The sequence below is a fragment of the Grampus griseus genome (assembly GCF_964374135.1).
Source record: "Grampus griseus genome assembly, chromosome: 1".
Lineage (NCBI taxonomy): Eukaryota > Metazoa > Chordata > Mammalia > Artiodactyla > Delphinidae > Grampus > Grampus griseus.
In genome coordinates, this window is record NC_139017.1 from 28,023,038 (window position 1) to 28,047,794 (window position 24,757).

At 37.6% G+C, this 24,757-nt stretch overlaps 1 protein-coding gene across 8 annotated transcripts in view; it reads left to right on the forward strand.

Annotated features, from left to right (window-relative positions):
* Positions 1 to 24,757, forward strand: part of CEP170 (centrosomal protein 170) — a 146,531-nt gene that overhangs the window by 37,269 nt on the left and 84,505 nt on the right. For 7 of the 8 annotated variants that reach the window (XM_082650294.1, XM_082650298.1, XM_082650295.1 and 4 more), the window contains exon 3: positions 20,124 to 20,213. In XM_082650294.1, the coding sequence (XP_082506420.1) occupies positions 20,124 to 20,213 (90 nt within the window). Of the gene's footprint in view, positions 1 to 19,405; positions 19,541 to 20,123; positions 20,214 to 24,757 lie in introns of those variants that run through there. The other variant, XM_082650302.1, reaches the window with a different exon arrangement.

Here is a 24,757-nt window from a genome sequence, read left to right on the forward strand (position 1 = left end):
TTTCTACTCCTTTGGAGGGCAACTCTACTTAACATTTGAACTTTCCAGCTCTCCCTCTTTAACCTCTAGTTACTAGTTTAATAAATTTTCTCCCCTTGTATCATTTAAAACTAAGTTCTAAGTCTTGGAGATTATATTTTGAAAAATGAGAGCTTTGAGTAGAGAAGTTTGTTTTTAAGAAGTAAGAAGTTTCACATTATACACTTTTAAAATAAGACTTGTAAGTAATTCATAAAATTAGCATAGAATGAAGTAAAACTGAATTTTAATTATGGATACTTAATTGATACTGGAATTAATCTCTCTTTTTCTTTTCGAGGTTTTCATTATGATATCTTCCAGTAGTTTGAGCATACAGATTGTTGGCATTTACTGAATTATGTATAAAGGAGTTACTTTTAAAACATACTTTGACCATTTTTTTAAAATTAATTTATTTTTTATTTTATTTATTTATTTTATTTATTTTTGGCTGTGTTGGGTCTTCGTTGCTGCACGTGGGCTTTCTCTAGTTGAGGTGAGCGGGGGCTGCTCTTCGTTGCAGTGCGTGGGCTTCTCATTCCGGTAGCTTCTCTTGTTGCGGAGCACAGGCTCTAGGCGCAGGGGCTTCAGTAGTTGTGGCCCGCAGGCTCTAGAGCGCAGGCTCAGTAGTTGTGGCACACAGGCTTAGTTGCTCCGCGGCATTTGGGATCTTCCTGGACCAGGGCTCGAACCCCTGTCCCCTGCGTTGGCAGGCGGATTCTTGACCCCTGTGCCACCAGGGAAGCCCTTTTAAGATGTTTTTGAGCAAAGTAATTAGAAAAATGGATCCCTTGGTTTTTGAGATTTAGTTACTTTAATAGGTCCTGGCAATCTAGAATAGAATCTTATCCCCTTGCCCTCCCCTCTTTTGTTGGTAAAAAACTGTAAACAAGTACTTAGAATAGAGAGATTTGTTCTGTTAGCCCAGAGTTTCTCAACTGGGGTGATCCTGCCTCCCCCCAATTCCCCCAAAAGATATTTGGCAGTATTGGAGACATTTTGATTTTTTTTTTTTTTAAGAGACAGTTGATTTTTTTTAATATATTTATTTATTTATTTAGTCATTTATTTATTTATTTAGGCTGCCCCAGGTCTTAGTTGCGGCATATGGGATCTTCGTTGCCTCATGCAGGATCTTTAGTTGCAGCATGCAGACTTCTTAGTTGCAGGATCTTTAGTTGCACTGGGATCTAGTTCCCTGACCAGGGATTGAACCTGGACCCCCTGCATTGGGAGCGCATAGTCTTACCCACTGGACAACCAGGGAAGTCCCCATTTTGATTGTTGTACATGGTAGAGGGTTGGAGGTGGTTGCTACTGACATTCAGTAGGCAAAGGTCAAGAGACCAGGGGGGGTTGCAAACATCCTACAGTATATAACATACTTCTTCATACCCCCTGTACCACACCCACCAAACACACCCAACAAAGAATTATTTGGCCAAAAATATCAATAGTGCTGAGACTGAGAAACCCTACATTGTCCCCAGAAAAGTCAGATCTGCATATGTTTACATACGTTTTTACTTTAAAATTAAAGAACTTATTTTATAGTTTTGAGACAGTAAAAGTAAAGCCACTATATAGCTATATGAGTATATGAGTTACATGTATAAAGAAACCTTATTTAAAGAAATTCAATGAGAGAAATAGAATAGTACAGAGATTTTTCTGGGCTCCTCAGTGAGATGGAGTAGTGAGACTAGCAACTGAGAAGGCAGTAATGATTCTGTTTGGATGCCCCTTGTAACTGAAACATATCTTAAGTTCAAACTGGGGGGAACTCATTCATTAGAGTGGAAGAGGTACTTTCTGTGTGGCATTTGTGTCAACTAGCAGAGCAGTGTCCTAGGAAATGTGGGAATGTCTGTTTAGGAACTTGCAGAATAAATCTTTTCTTACATGGAGGTAAGATTAAGAGACATGACTGGTAAGGTGTCTGTGTCCTGGATTATGTGTAACAAATGTAAGTTGTCTGACAGTTTGTGAGGTGGAGGGAGGAAGCTGAAAGTCCAAGGAGACCAAGATGGGTTCCAATTCACAGGACACACCATCGGAGAGGAAAGAGCTACATAGAGAAAGAACTCTGTGGAGGATTACCCTTGAGTATGCAGTTGAGTACTGATCAGCACACATATGTGAAGAAACTACCCAAGGGCAGGGGAAAAAAATCCCACTCAAATTAGAGTTAACAGTATCCGGCACTAACAGGGTCAGGAATGGTGCCTGTTGCTAACAGCCAGACTGGAAAACCTCACAATTCACAGGGAATTGGTCTCTACCCCTTAGTAGTGGGGAAATAATTAACCCTAGTCTGAGTTCTACTCTTATCTCAATCTTAAAAACAATACTCAAAAGGGTCACACTGTTTTTAAGTAACTTAGCTGTATCCCAGACCAAAGTTCAAGAATATTTATAGGAATACAGAAATACAAAGGTAAAATTCCCAGTGTTTGTTAACCAATAAAAAATTATCAGGTCTGTAAAGAAGCAGGAAAATGTGACCCATAATGAAGATTGATTAAAGATTTTCTGTTTTTGAAGAGTTTGGCAAAGTTTGGCAAAATTTAAAAATGGCAAAACAATCTTGAAAAAGAAGAATAAAGTTGCACAACTCACACTTCTCAGCTTCAAAATTTATTACAAAGCTGGCAATACTGGAATAAGGGTAGACATACAGACAAATGGAACAGAATGAAGAGTTCAGAAGGAAACCCATATATCTATGGCTGTTACGGTTTGAATTGTGTCCCCCACCCCCAAAGATGTATCAAAGTCCTAATATCCCATACTTGTGAATGTGATCTTATTAGGAAATAGGGTCTTTGAGGATGTGATCAAGTTAAATGAAGTCATTAGGGTGGACCTTAAGCAAATATAACTTGGTGTCACATGATGAGGAGAAGACAGACACAGAGAGAAGACAGCCATGTAAAGATAGAAGCAGAGATTAAGAGTTATGCTACCAGAAGCTAAGGAAACCTGGGGCTACCAGAAACTGGAAGAGGCAAGGAAGGATTCTTCCCTGGAAGTTTTGGAGGAAACATGGCCCTGCCAACTCCTTGATTTTGGACTTCATGAATCCAGAACTTTGAGAGAATAAACTTGGACTGTTTTAAGCCACTCAATTTATGGTACTTTTTTATGGCAGCCCAAGGAAACTGCTACAGTAGGTTTTTGAGAAGGGTGCCAAGTCCATTCAGTAGAGGAAAGAGTGGTCTTTCCAACAGATAAAGCTAGGACAACTGGATTTCTACATGTAAAAGAATGAATTTGGACCCCTACCTTACAACATATATAAAAATTAACTCAAAATGGATCAGTGACCTGAATATAAGAGCTAAAGCCATAAAACTCTTAGAAGAAATCATAGGGATAAATCGTCATGACCTTGGATTTGGCAGTGGATTCTTAGATATGGTACCAATAGCACAAGCAACAAAAGAAAAAGTAGGTAAGTTGGACTTCATCAAAATTAGAAACTTGTGCATCTAAGGATACTATCAAGAGAGGAAAAAGACAACTCTCAGAATTGGAGAAAATATTTGCAAAACCATACATATCTTATAATATCCAGAGTATATAAAGAACAACTACAACTCAACAACAAATATACAAACAGCCCCCTTAAAAAATGGTCAAAAGACTTGAGTAGACATTTCGCCAAAGAGATATAAAAATGGCTAATAAGCACATGAAAGTCACTCAACATCATTTGTCATTAAGAAATGCAGATCAGAACCACAATGAAATACTGCTTCATATCTACTGGGATGGCAATAATGTTAAAGAAAAAAAAAAAAGAAGATAAGTGTTGGTAAGGGTATGGAGAAATTGAAATTCTTGTACTTTGCTGGTGGGAATGTGAAAAATGGGGTAGCCGCTGTGGAAAACAATTTAGTGGTCCCTCAAAAAGCTAAACAGAATTATCATATGACCCAGCAATTCCACTAGTAGGCTATACCCAGAATAATTGAAAGCTAGGACTCAAACAGATACTTGTATTTAAGTCAGTGTTCATTGTAGTGTTATTCACAGTAGCCAAAAGGTGACAACAACCCAAGTGTCCAGCAGCAGATGAAGGGATAAACAAAATACAGTATATGTCAATACATATAATGGATTATTATTCAGTTACAAAAAGAAACGAAGTTTGAATACATGCAGCAACAGAAATGAACCTTGAAAACATTATGCTAAATGAAATAAGCCAGAAACAAATGACAAATGTATGATTCCACTTACATGAAATATCTAAAAGAAGCAAATTCATAGAGATACAAAGTAGATTAGTGGTTACCAGTGGCTGGAGGAAGGAGGGTTGAAGAGTTATTGCTATACAGTTACAGTTTCTGTTTGGAGTGATGAAAGAATTTTGGAAAGGGGTATGGTTTGGGGTGTTAAATTTTGGAATCGGATATTGTGCAATGGTGATGATTGCACAACATTGTAAATTTAATTAATGCCACTGAATCGTACAATGAAAATGATTAAAATGACAAATATTATGTTATATATATTTTACCACAGTGAAAAATCTAGAGGGAAATCAATGGCAATAGAATTTTAAAATATCATTGAATCAATTCAGGTATTATAATCAAAATAATGCCTTTATAACAAATTAAAAGAAAATCAATAATTTTTAAAGCACAAAAACCACTATTACCACTATAAGAAGTCAAACATTAAAATAACATTTTTTATTTAAAATTCATCAATGTGTCTGATGTGGGCATCTGTTCTACTTATGACTATTTTTAAATTTATGCTTTATTTAAAAAATAAAATATAAAGTTGGTGAAACTCCATGATCAGGCAAGAAAAAAACCAGTTTTGACCTGTTACTCAGACTCCACCTCTAGAGATACTTCTGCCCTTAATCTGATAGGAGCATACTCCTTTTAGCACTACCCTGGACACAGTGTATTCTCTGAAAAAGTTCCATGATTTGATCACCATCATGGTTACCTGGTAGTCAGAATCAGTGCTACAAATTAATGGAACTCCTCTTAGTACAGAAAGACACATCTTTTGTATGGAAGTAAGAACAAGTATTTGCAAATTGTATTTAGTTTTGTTTTTTTTCACGGTACGCGGGCCTCTCACTGTTGTGGCCTCTCCCGTTGCAGAGCACAGGCTCTGGACGCACAGGCTCAGTGGCCATGGCTCATGGGCCTAGCCTCTCTGCGGCATGTGGGATCTTCCCGGACCAGGGCACGAACCCGTGTCCCCTGCATCGGCATGCGGACTCTCAACCACCAGGGAAGCCCTATATTTAGTTTTTAAATGGTTTAGTCGAGGAGCTTCAAGGTGGCGAAAGAGTATGACATGGAGATCACCTTCCTCCCCACAAATACATCAGAAATACCTCTATCTACATGTGGAACAGCTCCTACACAACACCAACTGAACGCTGGCAGAAGACCTCAGACCTCCCAAAAGGCAAGAAACTCCTACACGTACCTGGGTAGGGCAAAAGAAAAAAGAAAAAACAGAGACAAAAGAATAGGGATGGAACCTGCACCAGTGGGAGAGAGCTGTGAAAGAGGAAAGGTTTCCACACACTAGGAAGCCCCTTCGTGGGCGGAGACTGCGGAGCTTCGGAGCCACGGAGGAGAGTGCAGCAACAGGGGTGCAGAGGGCAAAGTGGAGAGATTCCCGCACGGAGGATCGGTGCCGACCAGCACTCACCAGCCCAAGAGGCTTGTCTGCTCACCTGCTGGGACGGGTAGGGGCTGGGAGCTGAGGCTCGGGCTTCCGTCAGATCCCAGGGAGAGGACTGGGGTTGGCTGTGTGAAAACAGCCTGAAGGGGGCTAGTGTGCCACGGCTAGCCTGGAGGGAGTCTGGGAAAAAGTCTGGAGCTGCTGAAGAGGCAAGAGACTTTTTCATGCCTCTTTGTTTCGTGGTGCGCAAGAAGGGGGATTCAGAGCGCCGCTTAAAGGAGCTCCAGAGATGGGTGTGAGCTGCAGCTATCAACACAGACCCCAGAGACGGGCGTGAGATGCTAAGGCTGCTGCTGCATCCACCAAGAAGCCTGTGTGCAAACACAGGTCACTATCCACACTACCCATCCCGGGAGCCTGTGCAGCCTGCCACTGCCAGGGTCCTGTGATCCAAGGACAACTTCCCCAGGAGAACACACAGCGCACCTCAGGCTGGTGCAATGTCACGCCGGCCTCTGCCACCACAGGCTCTCCCAGCATTCTGTACCCCTCCCTCCCCCTGGCCTGAGTGAGCCAGGGCCCCCGAATCAGCTAACCCCATCCTTACTGAGTGAAGAACAGATGCCCTCAGGTGACATACATGCAGAAGCGGGGCCAAATCCAAAGCTGAAAGCCAGAAGCGAACAAAGAAGAGAAAGGGAAATCTCTCCCAGCAGCATCAGGAGCAGTGAATTAACTCACCACAGTCAACTTGATGTACCCTGCATCTGTGGAATACTTGAATAGACAACAAATCATGCCAAATTGAGGAGATGGACTTTGGGAGCAATGATATATTTTTTTTTTCCCTTTTTCTCTTTTTCTAAGTGTGCATGTGTATGCATCTATGTGTGATTTTGTCTGTATAGCTTTGCTTTTACCATTTGTCCTAGGGTTCTGTCTGTCTTTTTTTACTATAGTTTTTAGCGCTTCTTGTCATTGGTAGGTTTGTTTTTGGTTTGGTTGCTCTCTTCTTTCTTTCTTTCTTTTTTATTACTTAAAAAAATTTTTTTAAATAATTTTTGTTTTTTATTTTAATAACTTTTTAATTTAATTTTATCTTCTTCTTTCTTTCTTTCTATTTCTTCTCCATTTTATTCTGAGTCGTGTGGATGACAGGCTCTTGGTGCTCCAGCCAGGTGTCAGGGCTGTGCCTCTGAGGTGGGAAACCCAAGTTCAGGACATTGGTCACACAGCTGGGAGACCGCCCAGCTCCAGGTAATATAAAGCAGCGAAAATATCCCAGAGATCTCCATCTCAACGCCAAAACCCAGCTCCACTCAACAACCAGCAAGCTCCAGTGCTGGACACCCTATACCAAACAACTAGCAAGACAGGAACACAACCCCACCCATTAGCGGAAAGGCTGCCTAAAATCATTATAAGGCCACAGACAGACACCCCAAAACACACCACCAGACGTGGACCTGCCCACCAGAAAACAAGATCCAGCCTCATCCACCAGAACACAGGCCCTAGTCCCCTCCATCAGGAAGCCTACACAACCCACTGAACCAACCTTAGCCACTGGGGGCAGACACCCAAAACAACGGGAACTATGACTTGCAGCCTACGAAAAGGAGACCCCAAATGCAGTAAGGTAAGCAAAATGAGAAGACAGAGAAGCACACAGCACATGAAGGAGCAAGGTGAAAACCCACCAGACCCAACAAATGAAGAGGAAATAGGCAGTCTACCTGAAAAAGAATTCAGAATAATGATAGTAAAGATGATCCAAAATCTTGGAAATAGAATGGAGAAAATACAAGAAACATTTAACAAGGACCTAGAAGAACTAAAGAGCAAACAAACAGTGATGAACCACACAATAAATGAAATTAAAAATTCTCTAAAAGGGATCAATAGCAGAATAACTGAGGCAAAAGAATGGATAAGTGACCTGGAAGATAAAATAGTGGAAGTAACTACTGCAGAGCAGATTAAAGAAAAAGAAATGAAAAGAATTGAGGACAGTCTCAAAGACCTCTGGGACAACATTAAACACACCAACATTCGAATTATAGGGGTCCCAGAAGAAGGAGAGAAAACGAAAGGGACTGAGAAAATATTTGAAGAGATTTTAGTTGAAACCTTCCCTAATACGGGAAAGGAAAGAGTTAATCAAGTCCAGAAAGCACAGAGAGTCCCATACAGGATAAATCCAAGGAGAAATACGCCAAGACACATATTAATAAAACCATCAAAAATTAAATACGAAGAAAAAGTGTTAAAAGCAGCAAGGGAAAAACAACAAATAACATACAACGGAATCACCGTAAGGTTAACAGCTGATATTTCAGCAGAAACTATGCAAGCCAGGAGAGAATGGCAGGATATTTAAAGTGATGAAGGGGAAAAACCTACAACCAAGATTACTCTACCCAGAAACGATCTCATTCAGATTTGATGGAGAAATTAAAACCTTTACAGACAAGCAGAAGCTAAGAGAATTCAGCAGCACCAAACCAAGTTTACAACAAATGCTAAAGGAACTTCTCTACACAGGAAACACAAGAGAAGGAAAAGACCTACAATAACAAACCCAAAACAATTAAGAAAATGGTAATAGGAACATACATATCGATAATTACCTTAAATGTAAATGGATTAAATGCTCCAACCAAAAGACATAGACTGGCTGAATGGATACAAAAACAAGACTCGTATATATGCTGTCTGCAAGAGACGCACTTCAGACCTAGGGACACATACAGACTGAAAGTGAGGGGATGGAAAAAGATATTCCATGCAAATGGAAATCAAAAGAAAGCTTGAGTAGCAATTCTCATATCAGACAAAATAGACTTTACAACAAAGACTATTACAAGAGACAAAGAAGGACACTACCTAAAGATCAAGGGATCAATCCAAGAAGAAGATATAACAATTGTAAATATTTATGCACCCAACATAGGAGCACCTCAATACATAAGGCAAATACTAACAGCCATAAAAGGGGAAACCAACAGTAACACAATCATAGTAGGGAACTGTAACACCCCACTTTCACCAATGGACAGATCATCCAAAATGAAAATAAATAAGGAAACACAAGCTTTAAATGATACATTAAAGAAGATGGACTTAATTGATATTAATAAGACATTCCATCCAAAAACAACAGAATACACTTTCTTCTCAAGTGCTCATGGAACATTTTCCAGGATAGATCATATCTTGGGTCACAAGTCAAGGCTTGGTAAATTTAAGAGAGTTGAAATCATATCAAGTATCTTTTCTGACCACAACGCCATGAGACTAGATATCAATTACAGGAAAAATTGTGTAAGAAATAAAAACACGTGGAGGCTAAACAATAAACTACTTAATAACCAAGAGATCACTGAAGAAATCAAAGAAGAAATAAAAAAATACCTAGAAACAAATGACAATGAAAACACGACGACCCAAAACCTATGGGATGCAGCAAAAGCAGTTCTAAGAGGGAAGTTTATAGCAATATGATCCTACCTTAAGAAACAAGAAACATCTCAAATAAACAACCTGACCTTACACCTAAAGCAATTAGAGAAAGAACAGCAAAGTTAGCAAAAAGAAAGAAATCATAAAGATCAGATCAGAAATAAATGAAAAAGAAATGAAGGAAATGATAGCAAAGATCAATAAAACTAAAACCTGGTTCTTTGAGAAGATAAACAAAATTGACAGATCATTAGGCAGACTCATCAAGAAAAAGAGGGAGAAGACTCAAATCAATAGAATTAGAAATGAAAAAGGAGAAGTAAAAACTGACACTGCAGAAATACAAAGGATTGTGGGAGAGTACTACAAGCAACTCTGTGCCAATAAAATGCACAACCTGGAAGAAATGGACAAATTCTTAGAAATGCACAACCTACCAAGACTGAATCAGGAAGAAATAGAAAATATGAACAGACCAGTCACAAGCACTGAAATTGAAACTGTGCTTAAAAATCTTCCAAGAAACAAAAGCCCAGGGACCAGAAGGCTTCAGAGGCGAATTCTATCAAACATTTAGAGAAGAGCTAACACCTATCCTTCTCAAACTCTTACAAAATATAGCAGAGGGAGGAACACTCCCAGACTAATTCTACAAGGCCACCATCACCCTGATACCAAAACCAAAGATGTCACATAGAAAGAAAACTACAAGCCAATATCACTGATGAACATAGTTGCAAAAATCCTTAACAAAATACTAGCAAACAGAATCCAACAGCACATTAAAAGGATCATACACGATGATCAAGTGGGGTTTATCCCAGGAATGCCAGGATTCTTCAATATACACAAATAAATCAATGTGTTCCATCATAATAACCAGTTGAAGGAGAAAAACCATATGATCATCTCAATAGATGCAGAGAAAGCTTTTGACAGAATTCAACACCCATTTATGATAAAAACCCTCCAGAGAGTAGGCATAGAGGGAACTTACCTCAACATAATAAAGGCTATATATGACAAACCCACAGCCAACATCGTTCTCAATGGTGAAAAACTGAAACCATTTCCATTAAGATCAGGAAAAAGACAAGGTTGCCCACTCTCACCACTATTATTCAACACAGTTTTGGAAGTTTTAGCCACAGCAATCAGAGAAGAAAAAGAAATAAATGGAATCTAAATTGTAAAAGAATAAGTAAAGCTATCACTGTTTGCACATGACATGATACTATACATAGAGAATCCTAAAGATGCTACTAGAAAACTACTAGACCCAATCAATGAATTTGGTAAAGTTGCAGGATACAAAATTAATGCACAGAAATCTCTTGCATTCCTATACACTGATGATGAAAAATCTGAAAGTGAAATCAAGAAAACACTCCCATTTACCATTGCAACAAAAAGAATAAAATATCTAGGTATAAACCTGCCTAAGGAGACAAAAGACCTGTATGCAGAAAATTATGACACTGATGAATGAAATTAAAGATGATACAAATAGATGGAGTGATATACCATGTTCTTGGATTGGAAGAATCAACATTGTGAAAATGACTCTACTACCCAAAGCAATCGACAGATTCAATGCAATCCCTATCAAACTACCAATGGCATTTTTAATAGAACAGCAGAAAAAATTTCACAATTTGTTTGGAAACACAAAAGACCCCGAATAGCCAAAGCAATCTTGAGAAAGAAAAACGGAGCTGGAGGAATCAGGATCCCTGACTTCAGACTATACTGCAAAGCTACAGTAATCAAGACAGTATGGTATTGCACAAAAACAGAAATAATAGATCAATGGAACAGGATAGAAAGCCCAAAGATAAACCCACGCACATATGGTCACCTTATCTTTGATAAAGGAGGCAATAATATACAGTGGAAAAAAGACAGCCTCTTAAATAAGTGTTGCTGGTAGAACTTGGACAGCTACATGTAAAAGAATGAAATTAGAACACTCCTTAACACCATACACAGAAATAACCTCAAAATGGATTAAAGACCTAAATGTAAGGCCAGACACTGTCAGACTCTTAGAGGAAAACATAGGCAGAACACTCTTTGACATAAATCACAGCAAGATCCTTTTTGACCCACCTCCTAGAGAAATGGAAATAAAAAGAAAAATAAACAAATGGGAGCTAATGAAACTTAAAAGCTTTTGCACAGCAAAGGAAACCATAAGATGAAAAGACAACCCTCAGAATGGGAGAAAATATTTGCAAATGAAGCCACTGACAAAGGATTAATCTCCAAAATTTACAAGCAGCTCATGCAGCTCAATATCAAGAAAAGAAAAACAGTCCAGTCCAGAAATGGGCAGAAGACCTAAGTAGACATTTCTCCAAAGAAAATGTACAGATTGCCAACAAGCACATGAAAGAATTCTCAACATCATTAATCATTAGAGAAATTCAAATCAAAAATATAGTGGGATATCATCTCACACCGGTCAGAATGGACATCTTCAAAAAATCTACAAACAATAAATGCTGAAGTGGGTGTGGAGAAAAGGGAACCATCTCACACTGTTGGTGGGAATGTAAATTGATACAGCCACTATGGAGAACAGTATGGAGGTTCCTTAAAACCTACAAATAGAACTACCATATGACTCAGCAATCCCACTACTGGGCATATATCCTGAGAAAACCATAATTCAAAAAGAGTCATGTACCACCGTGTTCATTGCAGCTCTATTTACAATAGGCAGGACATGCAAGCAACCTAAGTGTCCATCAACAGATGAATGGATATAGAAGATTTGGCACATGTATACAATGGAATATTACTCAGCCACAAAAAGAAACGAAATTGAGTTGCTTGTAGTGAGGTGCATGGACCTAGAGTCTGTCACACAGAGTGAAGTAAGTCAGAAAGAGAAAAACAAATACCATATGCTAACAGATATATATGGAATCTAAAAAGAAAATGGTCATGAAGAACATAGGGATAAGACGGGCATAAACACGCAGACCTACTAGAGAATGTACTTGAGGATACGGGGAGGGGGAAGGGTAAGCTGGGACAAAGTGAGAGAGTTGCATGGACATATATACACTACTAAATGTCAAATACAGAGCTAGTGGGAAGCAGCCACATAACACAGGGAGATCAGCTCAGTGCTTTGTGACCACCTAGAGGGGTGGGATAGGGAGGGTGGGAGACGTTAGAAGGAAGAGATATGGGGATATATGTATATGTATAACTGATTCACTTTGTTATAAAGCAGAAACTAACACACCATTGTAAAGCAATTATACTCCAAAAGAGATGTTAAAAAAAAAAGGCCAAGCCGTAAAAAGTAAAATAAAATAAATAAATAAATAAATGGTTTAGTCTTTCATAGAATATTAGTAAAATAAATGGATTATTTAAAACTTACTATTCTTTTTATATTATTTCTGAAAAGTGAACTAAGCTCACGTATGGAGAAGTGGAGACTCACAAGTATATAAATATTAGTGAAGTATATTTGTTCAGAGCTCTAGAGTTGATGAAGTTATGTTTTCATTTTAAGGCGTTATGTAGATGAAATGTTTCTACATTGTTTAGATCAGTTGTTGTGAGAAGTAAAATCGTTAGAAATACAAATAATTACTTTTTGCTTTTTTAAAGAGTCAATAAAAGAAGATCTTTTAAATTTTCTTAACCTAATTTAGTATTTATGGTTTATAACCCTTTATTTTTAATATACAGGAAACAACTGGTTAGTTGTTAGGTTTTAGAATCTCTGCCTCTGAATAATTTTCAGTAGTTTCTTACCTGTAAAGATTTCAACTACAAATAGATTTACCGGCATTGTAAACAATACTTTGATGATAATGTAGCTTAAAACCCAGTGCAAAATGGAAACAAATAATCCATGCGGTCATATGCTCTGTTTGATTACAATTACATTTTTTTGTTAATTATGACCAAAAAAAGTTTTGAATTTTTTGTTGTTATTTCATCTCATTCCAAAAATGGTAGTCTAAAGAATGTGGTCATTGAGAAGAAAATGTGCTTGGATATTAAAGAGTTGGTGATTAAACAAGGGATTCTGGAATTCGAGTTTTGTTTCTGCCACTTACCTTGGAAGACTTTAGCAAATTAATGAACTTGCTGTGCTTGTTTGTTGTGCTATAGAAAGATGATTATACCATGCTATGTTCCATAAGACATATGTAAAATAAATCTTAGAGAGCGTGAATGAAAGGTATAAAGTATAATTATTGGGTAAAGATTATACCGTCTTTGTTTTTTTTGTTTTTGTTTTCATTTGCGATACGCGGGCCTCTCACTGCCGCGGCCTCTCCCGTTGCGGGGCACAGGCTCCGGACACGCAGGCTCAGTGGCCATGGCCCACGGGCCCAGCCACTCCACGGCACGTGGGATCCTCCCGGACCGGGGCACGAACCCACGTCCCCTGCATCGGCAGGCGGACTCTCAACCACTGCGCCACCAGGGAAGCCCCCCATCTTTGTTTTGAGTGATACACAATATTACTAGTATTAAAAGTACCATGCCGTTGAATTATACTTTCTTTTGTTCTCAGTGTTTATTTTTGTTGGTTCAATTGTTCCTCAAGAATTTCTTAAAGATAGAATTACCTCCATTTTACAGATGGTAAAATTAAGATTCAGAAAGACTTAGTCACTGTGTTTTATTACAATATATTGGATTCTTCTGTATACAAGTTGAGTTGCATTTTGAAAAAAGTTCATATCTAAATTCTAATTTTATCTTAATTGTACCAAACGGATGAATTTTGCTCTATTTGGAGAATCATCATCATACTAATTAAATAGTTTTCCTAATGCATAATAGAAAATATAATAAAATTATATTTGACTCACTGTTTTAATATTTTAATTTTTGTATGATGTATTAACAGAATGTGTTTTGAAGATCATAGGTTAGTAATTTTCATCTATCCTTTGGAGCACATAGCAAAGGATAAATCACTGTTTATTACTATGATTGTAAAAACGCAACTGGACTTTTAAAGAATCTTTCAGCTACACTATCTTTAAAGAACATTTTTTTTAAATTATTTTTTTATTTTTGGCTGTGTTGGGTCTTCGTTGCTGCACGCGGGTGTTCTCTAGTTGCGGCGAGTGGGGACTACTCTTTGTTGCGGTGTGTGGGCTCCTCATTGCAGTGGCTTCTCTTGTTGCACAGCACTGGCTGTAGGTGTGCGGTCTTCAGTAGTTGCGGCTTGTGGGCTCAGTAGTTGTGGCTCATGGGCTCTAGAGCTCAGACTCAGTAGTTGTGGCACACAGGCTTAGTTGCTCTGCGGCATGTGGGATCTTCCCGGGCCAGGGCTCGAACCCATGTCCCCCGCATTGGCAGGCGGATTCTTAACCATTGCGCCACCAGGGAAGCCCCTCTTTTAAAATTTTTAAATGATGAGACATACAGTGGCAATCTTTGTCTTTTTAGTTTTTTCTTAACATATGTATCCATGTATTTGTGTCTTTCTCTCATATTTTTAGTAGGAAAGAGAAATAATAGCCATTTCATATCCAATGTGTATATAGATAGGGTCTCTCTGTCCTTTAAGGCTTAGAGCCTAGTAGAAGGATATGTGTATGTAAATAAGTGGGTATAAACAGTATGTACAAGACAGTGATGGGAGTTGGTATGGGGTACAGAAAAAAGAGATTGGTCAGTTCTGCCTGCAAGGAAATGTGGGAATGTGAAATCTGGAAAGACTTCTGGAGGAGATGGCTTTAGCTGAATTATCTTAAAAGATGAATAAATGGTTTCTGGAAGGTTAGAGTGTGGTTGAGTGTGTGGTATTGAAGATAGCATGGCATTCAGTGTCTATTTAGGTAAATTAAAATAGTTCCTTGAAGTTTGTATATAAGATGTGAAGGCAAACGTTTTGAGAGATTAAGACGGGCATTAGAAGAGGCCAGATCGTGGCAGGCCTTGTGTTCTATATTAAAGACTTGGTGTATCTTACCTTAGCCAGTAAGAGGAGTTTTTAAGCAGAGCGATATTGCCTTTTCAGATGCTTCCCATGCATTTAATCCTCACAAAAAAAAATCTGTGAGCTAGGTTTACCTTTTTGTAGAATGATTATACAAAGATTAGTAATTTTACCAAGGTCCCACAGCTGGCAAGTGGCTGGACCAGTTCTTTTTGACTCCAACACCTGTGCTTTAAACTACTATTCTGTATTACTGCTCAGGATTAGAGATTGGACTTGGTATAAGCAGTTAGATGATTATAATAATCTAGGAAGAGACAGTTAAGTTCTAAGGAAGAGAGTATCATTTAAAATGAAGAAAAGAAGACAGAGCAGGAGAGAGATTGAAAATAGAAGGCTGTGCTTTCTAGTTATATATAATGTACGAGGGAGAGAAAAAGAATGTTAAGACCTAGCCTTTCTGGCATGGAAATAGATGAAGTAGCGGTTCAGGAGGTGTACTTTTGGGGAATAAGATAATGAGTTTGAGGTTCCTGAGGGATACCCAGATTAATATATTAAACAGAAAACCGGAAATAAATATATGAAGCTGAGCAGAGTAGTCCATGAAGAAGGTAGAGATTTGGGGATTAGGAGCATAAAGGGAATAGTTGAAGCCAGGGGGGAATCTAGGTTATATAGAGAAGGAGGTAAAGTCGGAGTTATAGGATGTGGTTGCTCGGGAGAAAAGGAAGGGGTCAGAATATTAGATGTCTTGCTGTTGTCAAAGGACTTAGGTAATATACTAGTAAATTATTGTAAATAATTGAGAAAACTGGAAGAATAGACGAATGTAGTCTCAGAGAAATACTATGGCTTAGATTCCATAGGTGGAATCAATTTCGCATGATAAAGTTTAGCAATGGGAGTGGTATGACAAGGTATGGTAAGGATTTTGGTTGTGGGAGTAGAGAAGGCTAGATTTTCATATGGGTTATCTACAGAGGCATTTAAAATCAACCATGAAGAAGTAGGAATTTGAATTTACCATTACCCCAAAACGTAAGTCAAAAAGTTAGAATGACCTCAAATGATTGAAGCAACCTGGGAGGTGAGTGTGTGTGTGTGTGTGTGTGTGTGTGTGTGTGTAAATATATAGTGTGTATATATATTTATTTACACTTATATTTATATGTAGGTGGATAACAAGAACTTCAGAAAAGTAAAAAGTTTTTTTCATTGGAGGGGGAAAGTAATGGTCTAGAAGCCACAATAGTAGACTGGACTGCAGTTCAGACTGCATCTGTGTACTCAACAGAATATTGGATTTAGGAGGATATCATCCACTTTAAAGGAATGTCGTGGAAATAGTGTTCTCAGGGGGAAAGCCAGATATTAAAGGAAGGAAGTAGGAGATAACCCTAAGAGCTTGAGAATGAAGAGGCGTTTCAAGTAAGGAGGATTCTCAAGAGTGTAGTGTAAAAAGCCTTGGGAAGAGGGTCTTTGTAGAAAGTAAAACTTATGAGGGAAGAGGCATAGGCTCTTGTGGGGGAAATGACTGTGAGGGGATAGTGACTAGAGAGTCTTGCATTCTTACCAAAGGCATAAGGTGGAGCAAATAAGAAATCTGGTCAAAATTGACTATCTTTGTGATTTAAACCTGGACCAGCTAAGGTTTTTCCATTAGTATTATAAATTTGATAAAGTTAGCTGTCTTTGTCAGGGTTTAAATTATATGTTTCTGAGAGATTATTAAATTTTTATTGAAAAGCTCAAATGGGTTGTGAAAATTAAGTTGCAGTGCACCTTCTTCTGGCTCAGTTTAATCTAGAGGAAGTGTGAATTTATCTGGAAATGAAAATGGTTTAATGTTTGTGTGGTTAGATGTAAATAACAAATCTTTTTTATTCCCTCAGTTTTTCTTGGCCACTTACTTGACATATTATATTCTATAGTCTTGGTTTCCTGCTTAGTTTCTGTGATGGGTACAGAAACACATTGATACCTTGAATACATTTGATAAATAAGAACAGACTTTTATTTGCTTTCATTGGCTGTTATTTTTTGAAGAGTTACACAAATGCAATGACTTGTCCTGTGATTTCTAAACCGATGATATCCCTTGCCTTGAGTTCATAAGACTAGTCTTCTCAAAAAGTTATTAAGGTCTTTATTAAACAAAGAAAAAAGGTGCTTTTTCTGGTTCCATATAATGTGCCCACTCCTTCACTCCTCAATCTCCAAAGCTGTAGTGGCATCTCAGTGGACTCTCATTTTCTTAAGTGTGGTCTACATTCAGTAGCAGGTGTTCTTGTATTATCTACCCCCATAAACGATTTGAGGGCAGGGTACATGTCAGATTCAGAATATTCCAGGTTTCTAGCAAGTTGTAAACTTAGGGAATTGGCCGCTTCAAATTATTTCCTCCTCAAACTGTTTTTTCTCCATATCTCTGAGCCATGTAGACTTCCCTCAAAAGCTGCCATTCCCTGACTCTGTGAGCAGCCATTTGATTTTTTTTTCCCCATATCTAACAGTAAATTTTCACTTTCCTTTCTGATTTCTTTTCCTCAAGTCTCATTTAGATATTTTCTCCTTGAATTTCATCATACTCTCTTCTAAGAACTTCTGCCCTTTCTCTATTCTCTTCCTCACAGAGAGATTATTTATGATAGTCTAGTCACTATTTATTTAGAGGTTGCATATACTTGAACTCTCACTTGCCTTACAACATGTAGAGATTTTTTTTCTTCCTTAGACTAATTCAACTTGGAGAAATTATTTTTGTAGTCGTGCTTCATTTGCTTCTTATCACCCTAATAACTGAATTTAGTACTTCATTAATTTAAACATAGTGACAGTTTAAACATGACAATAAAAACCAAAACAAAGTTTAAGTAACTTTTAGATTTAGTGCAGGTGTTTTGCAGCAGTCTAATTTGCCATAATAGATGGTTTTTCAGGCAAGCTGCAGAGAAGTGGGGATAATAGTACTATTCATGAAGTTACTCTTAATTCTGAGATTTGCAGTTTGTCCTGGAGAAATTGCGATTGCAGAAAAAACAAAACAACCCCCCCCGATCAACCTTTAAGAAGAATAAAAGTATATGTATGATAAATCTTTAGATTTTGTTGGAAGATTGCTTTAGGTCGCATATTGTTTCTTCCTAATGTCAGTTATTTTAATATAGAGTTTTGTGTGCTGAAAGACCAAAACTTTTTCAATATAGAATTTAAGCTAATTGGGTAAGAGACTTTTTAATTTTCGTAATATTTATTTGGAAAGGATCATTTCAACTAGGATTTATATCTTTATTATTATTAGTTGCTGACCTTTCCCATTTTTCTAATGTGGCTAGGAGTAAGGCTGTGTTTACTGTTTGTTATAGCTACAAGTGTCAGAGATTAATATTTCCTATACTGTCCTTGGTTTTTTCTCCCCTGTTGTCTTTGAGTTTTCCTAGAGGCTCCTTCTTATATAGTGCTTTACAGTTTTTCTATTGTATTGTAACTCCCATTGTAATGGTAATAATAATAGTTATTTATAGATCCCTGTTGATATGGTGGTAAGGTTTGGGAGGAGGGGAAGCATGCTGAAGTACTATTAGTTCTCAGTCTTTGACCTTCACAAGTACATCTCAGCTTTTTGTTCACCTCCTTAGGTGAGACAGGAAGGCTAGGTGAGGCTGGAGTTGGGTATTTCCATTCTCCCATGTCAGTTAGGCTCTGGTAAAACCCACACTGGTTGATTTGGGTGAGCTCTGGAAAAGTAGTTTTCCTTGAGGACAGGCTGTTGCTGAGGAGAACAGAATGGGTGTATTTCAAAATGACTACTTTCCCCCTCACCATACCAGAAGCATGAGAAGATTTTTCTCCAATCCTCACCCTGAGGTCTTTGTGGGGCTTCTGGAGGCAAAACTCATGAAAAAATGGTGTTCCCGCCAAGGCTGTGCCCCCAGGAGTTCTTGCTTTCAAGCTAGTTGACATCATTCAAGTTTCCAGCAATTAATCATTTAACCTGTAAGCTTTCCTACCAGTTGGTGGTTGCAGCGGTAGTTTCAACTGCTAGCAGTGAGCTATGATTCTCTGTATTTGCCTGTCTCTCCAGATTTCAGAGTGGCAATTGACCTTATGACCTCAATTTTCTGATGAAACTAAGACAAGTTTTTGATTTTCAATTTAACTTTTTTCTTGTTATGAGGATAGAAACGATGACTTCCAAGCTCCTTACATGCTGTACTAGAAACTGAAAATTATATCTCCTCCCCATTTTGGATGCTTCCTTTGCTTTTAGTATACCAAGGTTCACATAGTAACCCAGTAGTAAATGGTTGTTGAGTTCACATTCAGTGGTTCTCAGACTATTTCTTCCTGTGACTGTAGTGATATTTCCTTTGGATACAAATTTCCAAAGGCTTGTAGTTCATCTCTGAGCTACTTTCATCTGCAGATAACTCACTAAGCTCTGGAGAAAGAGAGTGTGTGTGTACTTTAAAAGAGACTTAAAAGCAATTTTCAAAAATCAGTTTGCCATTCTAATTCCTTCTTTTGACTTTCTCTTTCTCTCTTAGACCTCTCCTATGAGTTTTAGAACCCATGTTTTAAGTGAGGATAATTTTATTCAGGAACATATTACATTTTGTCCCTTAATCTTTGGTATTGAAAGATGTAAATCCTATATGGTAATTTTTCTTACAGTGAGGTATATAAAACATAAAATTATACTTCACATGATTTCCATATAAGAATTTCAGATTATAAAAAATATTATTGTCGTTCGATACATTCAACAAAGTCAACTGAATTAAATTCTCTCAAAAGTAGAACGTGTGACTTTGGTAGAAAAGAATGTCTTAAAATTTTGGCTGCTTTCCTCTTTGGGAAATGATGCCAAATTTCTGTTGAATAGTAACAGTTTAAATCTTATTGAACCTACTTTTACTTTGGTATTTCCGTATATTTATCTGCTATCTTATTAACATAAAGTATTTAGACAAAAATCTTTGTTTTTGTTATTTATTCTAGCATTTTCTTGTGCTTATTAACTTAAAGAATTTTCTTTCAGTCTCGTAGTGTGGATAAGCAACATGCTGTAATCAATTACGATGCCTCTACTGATGAACATCTGGTGAAAGATTTGGGCAGCCTAAATGGGGTAAGTTAAGAGTTTGCTTTTTGTCTTATTTGAATTTTTGTTTAATATTGTAAGAAAACATATATAACACAAAATCCTGTTTTGTGTTATATTTCCTTTTCTCTAGTTTGCACTTACTTTTAAATGCTTACTAGGTACATAGCACTTTGAGGACAATACAGTAGAATATGAATGTAGCCCATGTTCCCAAGAAATGATTTTGGTAGTAAATACTTAACAGGAATTCAGATGGTTGTTGGTTGTTATTATCCAGTGGTTAAAAAAAGACTTCTTTAAGGAGGTTAAGATAAAGGTTGCCCTTACTGAATGGCTTGAATTTATATGTGATAAAGCCGTGGAAAGTCATGACAGTAAGAATGCAAAAAAGCACTCTTGGGAGTCAGAGAAGTGTGGGTTAACTTTGGAAAAAAAAGATGCAAACGTGGTTTGGTACCAGATGGTTGGAGGATCTTCTATACTAGAGTAAAAAGGAGTGAAACACATCCATTTACCTTAACAAATGTGGTATATGATCTAAATACTAGTGTTTATTATTGCTTCTTTGGTTTCCTACATTGAAGATTTTTGTGTTACTGCAGTGAATTTTTTCCTAATTCTTCATTTGATCTTTCTACATTGGCAGAATGTAAGTAGCTGCAGAATAAGAGAATGCTAAAGTATTGAATAATTTATCTTATTTTTTCTCAATTCTCTCATGGCTCTACTAACATAAGCAAACATAATTTTGTTCAGATCTGTGCTGTTGAATTTCTTAAAATGACTTTAACAGAAATTAAATGTATCCAAACTTCTTCTAACTGCTGCTTCTTTTCAAAATATACATTAAACATTATATGGAAAAACATCTGCAGAAATTTGGCAAATATGGTAAAACTTTTTTTTCCTTGTCCTGAATCGGCCTGCTACTGAAGGACTTTTATGTTTATTCACTGAGATACTTTTTTTGTAGGCCTGTTTTTATGTTAGTTTTATTCACACCTTTGTTTCTCATGACACATAAAATTAAGTTTGTGGTATGCGGGCCTCTCACTGTTGTGGCCTCTCCCATTGCGGAGCACAGGCTCCAGACGTGCAGGCTCAGCGGCCATGGCTCACGGGCCCAGCCACTCCGCGGCATGTGGGATCTTCCCGGACCGGGGCACGAACCCGTGTCTCCTGCATCAACAGGCAGACTCTCAACCACTGCACCACCAGGGAAGCCCTAAAACTCTCAACCACTGCGCCACCAGGGAAGCCCTAAAACTAAGTCTTAATTCCTCATGTTTGAATTGAAATACCTCACATTTGGCATCACCCACTTTTCCAGATTCATGCTCCATCACATTTTCCTTGCCATACCTCCAAAACAGTAGTTTTCCTACTATACTGTCTTCTCCAAATAATTTGTTAGATTTTCTGCAGCCCAGTAGTTCTTCCGTCTGCCTTGTCATTTGTAAAAGTTGTACTTACTTTTAAAAGTAAAATCTCAATTCTACATCTTCCTGAAGGGAGCAGAGAAAAGGTATTTAAGAATATTGACTCATTAACATTTTGAATGGATTAAAGTAGAAAAAGATAGGCAGATGAGGTAGAAACTGTTTTACCATGGGCCATGTCAGGAAGCATTTCGATTCCAAGGTGCTATTTAAGGAGTTACTCTCTTCCTTCTCCGCACCTACAAACTTCTGTTTTAATCTCTGTTTTGGGTGCTTTATGAGCCTTGTATTAAATCTGCTTGTGCATATCTGTCACTGTGCTAGATTATGTGCTTCTGAACAGTTCACGTGCCTTTTGCTTCTGGTAAGTACACCACAGTGCCTACTAGCACAAGGTTCTGCACAGTGCATGAACCCAGTAAATCTTTTCAAAGGGAATTGAATGAATTTTCTATATGAAAGACTTTATAGAGAAAAATTTTAATCCACTTTTATATGTGGAATATTTTAACAATGTTATATTCTGTTTTTAAGCCTAGAATGTTTCGTCTTGACCACAGTGCTATTTTTAGGTGTCTTTACATTATATCTTGGAAAATAATAAGTGAGAATTACATCACAGTGTTTTAGTCTTTTAAAACATTGGGATCAAATATAAAAATTATTGATGTTGGTTGTAAAAAATATCAGGTGAAATATTAACTTCTAAGTTTATCTAGGCTGACCTTTCTTATAATTTGATTGTACTCAGTAATTGTCTGAAATACAATAACTCACAGAGAGTGACATCTTCATTTTGAACTTGAAGTCAGGACCTAGATTTGAATCTCAGTCTGTAATTTACCAGCATTATAACCCTGGACAAATTACATAAACTCTCTGAAATTCGGTTTCCTCATATATATTCATATTAGTTCCCAAACTTGTGCAAAAATGTAATGAGTTGAAGGTTATGAATGTGAAGCCTCAATGCAAAATTTAGTTACCTGTCTTCAGCTTTAAAATAGTGAAATGATAATTCCTGCTCTGTAGTATTGTTGTGAGGATTAAATGTGACAAGTATGTGCCTGGTACAGAACTTCAAAATATTACACAAATGGATAAATGCACTGTTACCCAAATGGATAGCCTAGGAAATATGCCAGAATGGACTTTCGTAGCCAAAGTCTGTGAACTACCAGCTATCATGCATTTTATTCATAGAAAATTTGTAGATTATTATTCACAGCCTGTTTATTCTTAACATTCATATAATTCTAGAAATTTGAGCATCAGGTTAAAAGTAGTAATTTCAGAAGGAGCACAGTATAGGTGGTTATGAGCCCAGCTTGAATTCTTACTAGTGAGGTAACTCTGGACAAGTTACTTAATTTTTCTGTTCCTCAGTTTTTTTAACAGAAATAGTAAAATGGTACTCCTCTCAGGTAGTTGTGAAGCTATAAATAAGTTAATAGTTTTAAACACCTAGTTCAGTAAGTGTTAGTTACTACTGTTGTTGTTATGGTAAGAAAAGCAGTTAAAACAAGTTTAGCATCCTGTAGCCTACATACTTTTCAGTGAATACATACACAGTTAAATTATTTTGGAAAGCACTTATCAACTAAACTCAACTTATAAACAACTATCTGTGACTACTTCCACTCTCACTTCCTTTCACCCTACCCTAAAATATACTCCCAAGTTACCTAGGTCCACACTTGCTTTTATTACTACCAGAAATGAGGTGGTTCTGCTTGGGGAAGCTGGAACTGGTTCTGTAGCTGATGTGATAGTAGGCTATTTCCCTGCAAGCCCCTGGAAGCTTCTCTTTCTATGAGAGCCCTTGTTTGCCTTCAGTTCTTCCTGCCCCCTCCATGCACTGGAGTACCTGCACCTCTCTGATAGTCACCATTGACCTTTGCCGCAGCACTCCCATCCCATTCCACCTCACCTCCCTGTGTTCCAGCCCCTGCTGTGTCCCCTTTCACACTGGCGTTCCTGCAGCATCAGACCAGTATGGCATAGAAGGAGGAAGGTATGAAAGGAGTGGTTAGGGGAAGAAGACGAGACTTTTCTCACTGACAACATGATTGAGGTAGTTGTGCTGCTGGCCACTCCATTCACATTTCCCAGAGCATTAATGCAGTACATGGTGGTTATATGATTTTATACTGTCAATTATGTGATTTATTTGTATGTAAATTAAATAGATATTTATCTGGTTTGGTTTGCTTCTCTGAGGTTAGTGGTTTGGTTGGGGGAGTTTGGGGAGCTGACTTGGCCTGGCTTGGGCATCCAAGCTTCCTTGATGTGCAGAGAATGTGGGGTTTGTAGTTCAGAGAGCTGAATTTGAATCCCAGTAATTCTGCTTCTGAACTCTGAGAGTTTGATTGTTACTTTGCACCCTGTGCCTCGTTGTCCTCACCTGTCCTACCTACCAGGTAGAGGTGTGATCAAATGATGTTGACATAAGAAACAAAACCTATTTTTCTTTCCATATCTAATTTATTAAAATGCTTCATAATTGATTTATTTAAGTGATTTTTTTCCTGTAGCCCTTTGAAATTTTCTCTCCTTTTATAATTTTCAACCGTCAGGAGACTTTTTGCTCCCAAGTGTTTTCACTTAACATTTTGCGAGCTGAAACTTCGTGTCTGGCTCATATTTCCTGAGCCATTTTAGACCTTAGGGAATATTTCTGTCATAAATGCCAGCAGGTTAAAATTATGTGTCTCTTAATCTCTGAAAGTACCTAGTACATATGTTAAAAACAGTAGGTGCTTAACATTTAAGAGAGTCAAGCAATAAGCTTTGAGTGAATCTTAGAGCTCATCTTAGGCCTTTTGAGTAATTATGGTATTTTAGGTTGAGATAGTTTTAAATAAATTGGCTTAGAACTGTGGCATCTCTCTTATACCATGTACCTAATTATTTATCTTCTGCATACCAAACATCAGTTAATTAACATTTTCTTTTATTCTTCTCTTTTCCATCATTTTCCTCAGCTTTTGTCTTTTGTAATTAATATAGAATATTTTGGTAAACTCAAGATATGTCTTAAAACACTCTAAAAATGTTCGTTTGGAAATGAACCTGAAATTAGAGTTTATAAATGCGTGAAGCCTTTGAATTTTCTTTGTATTAACGTTT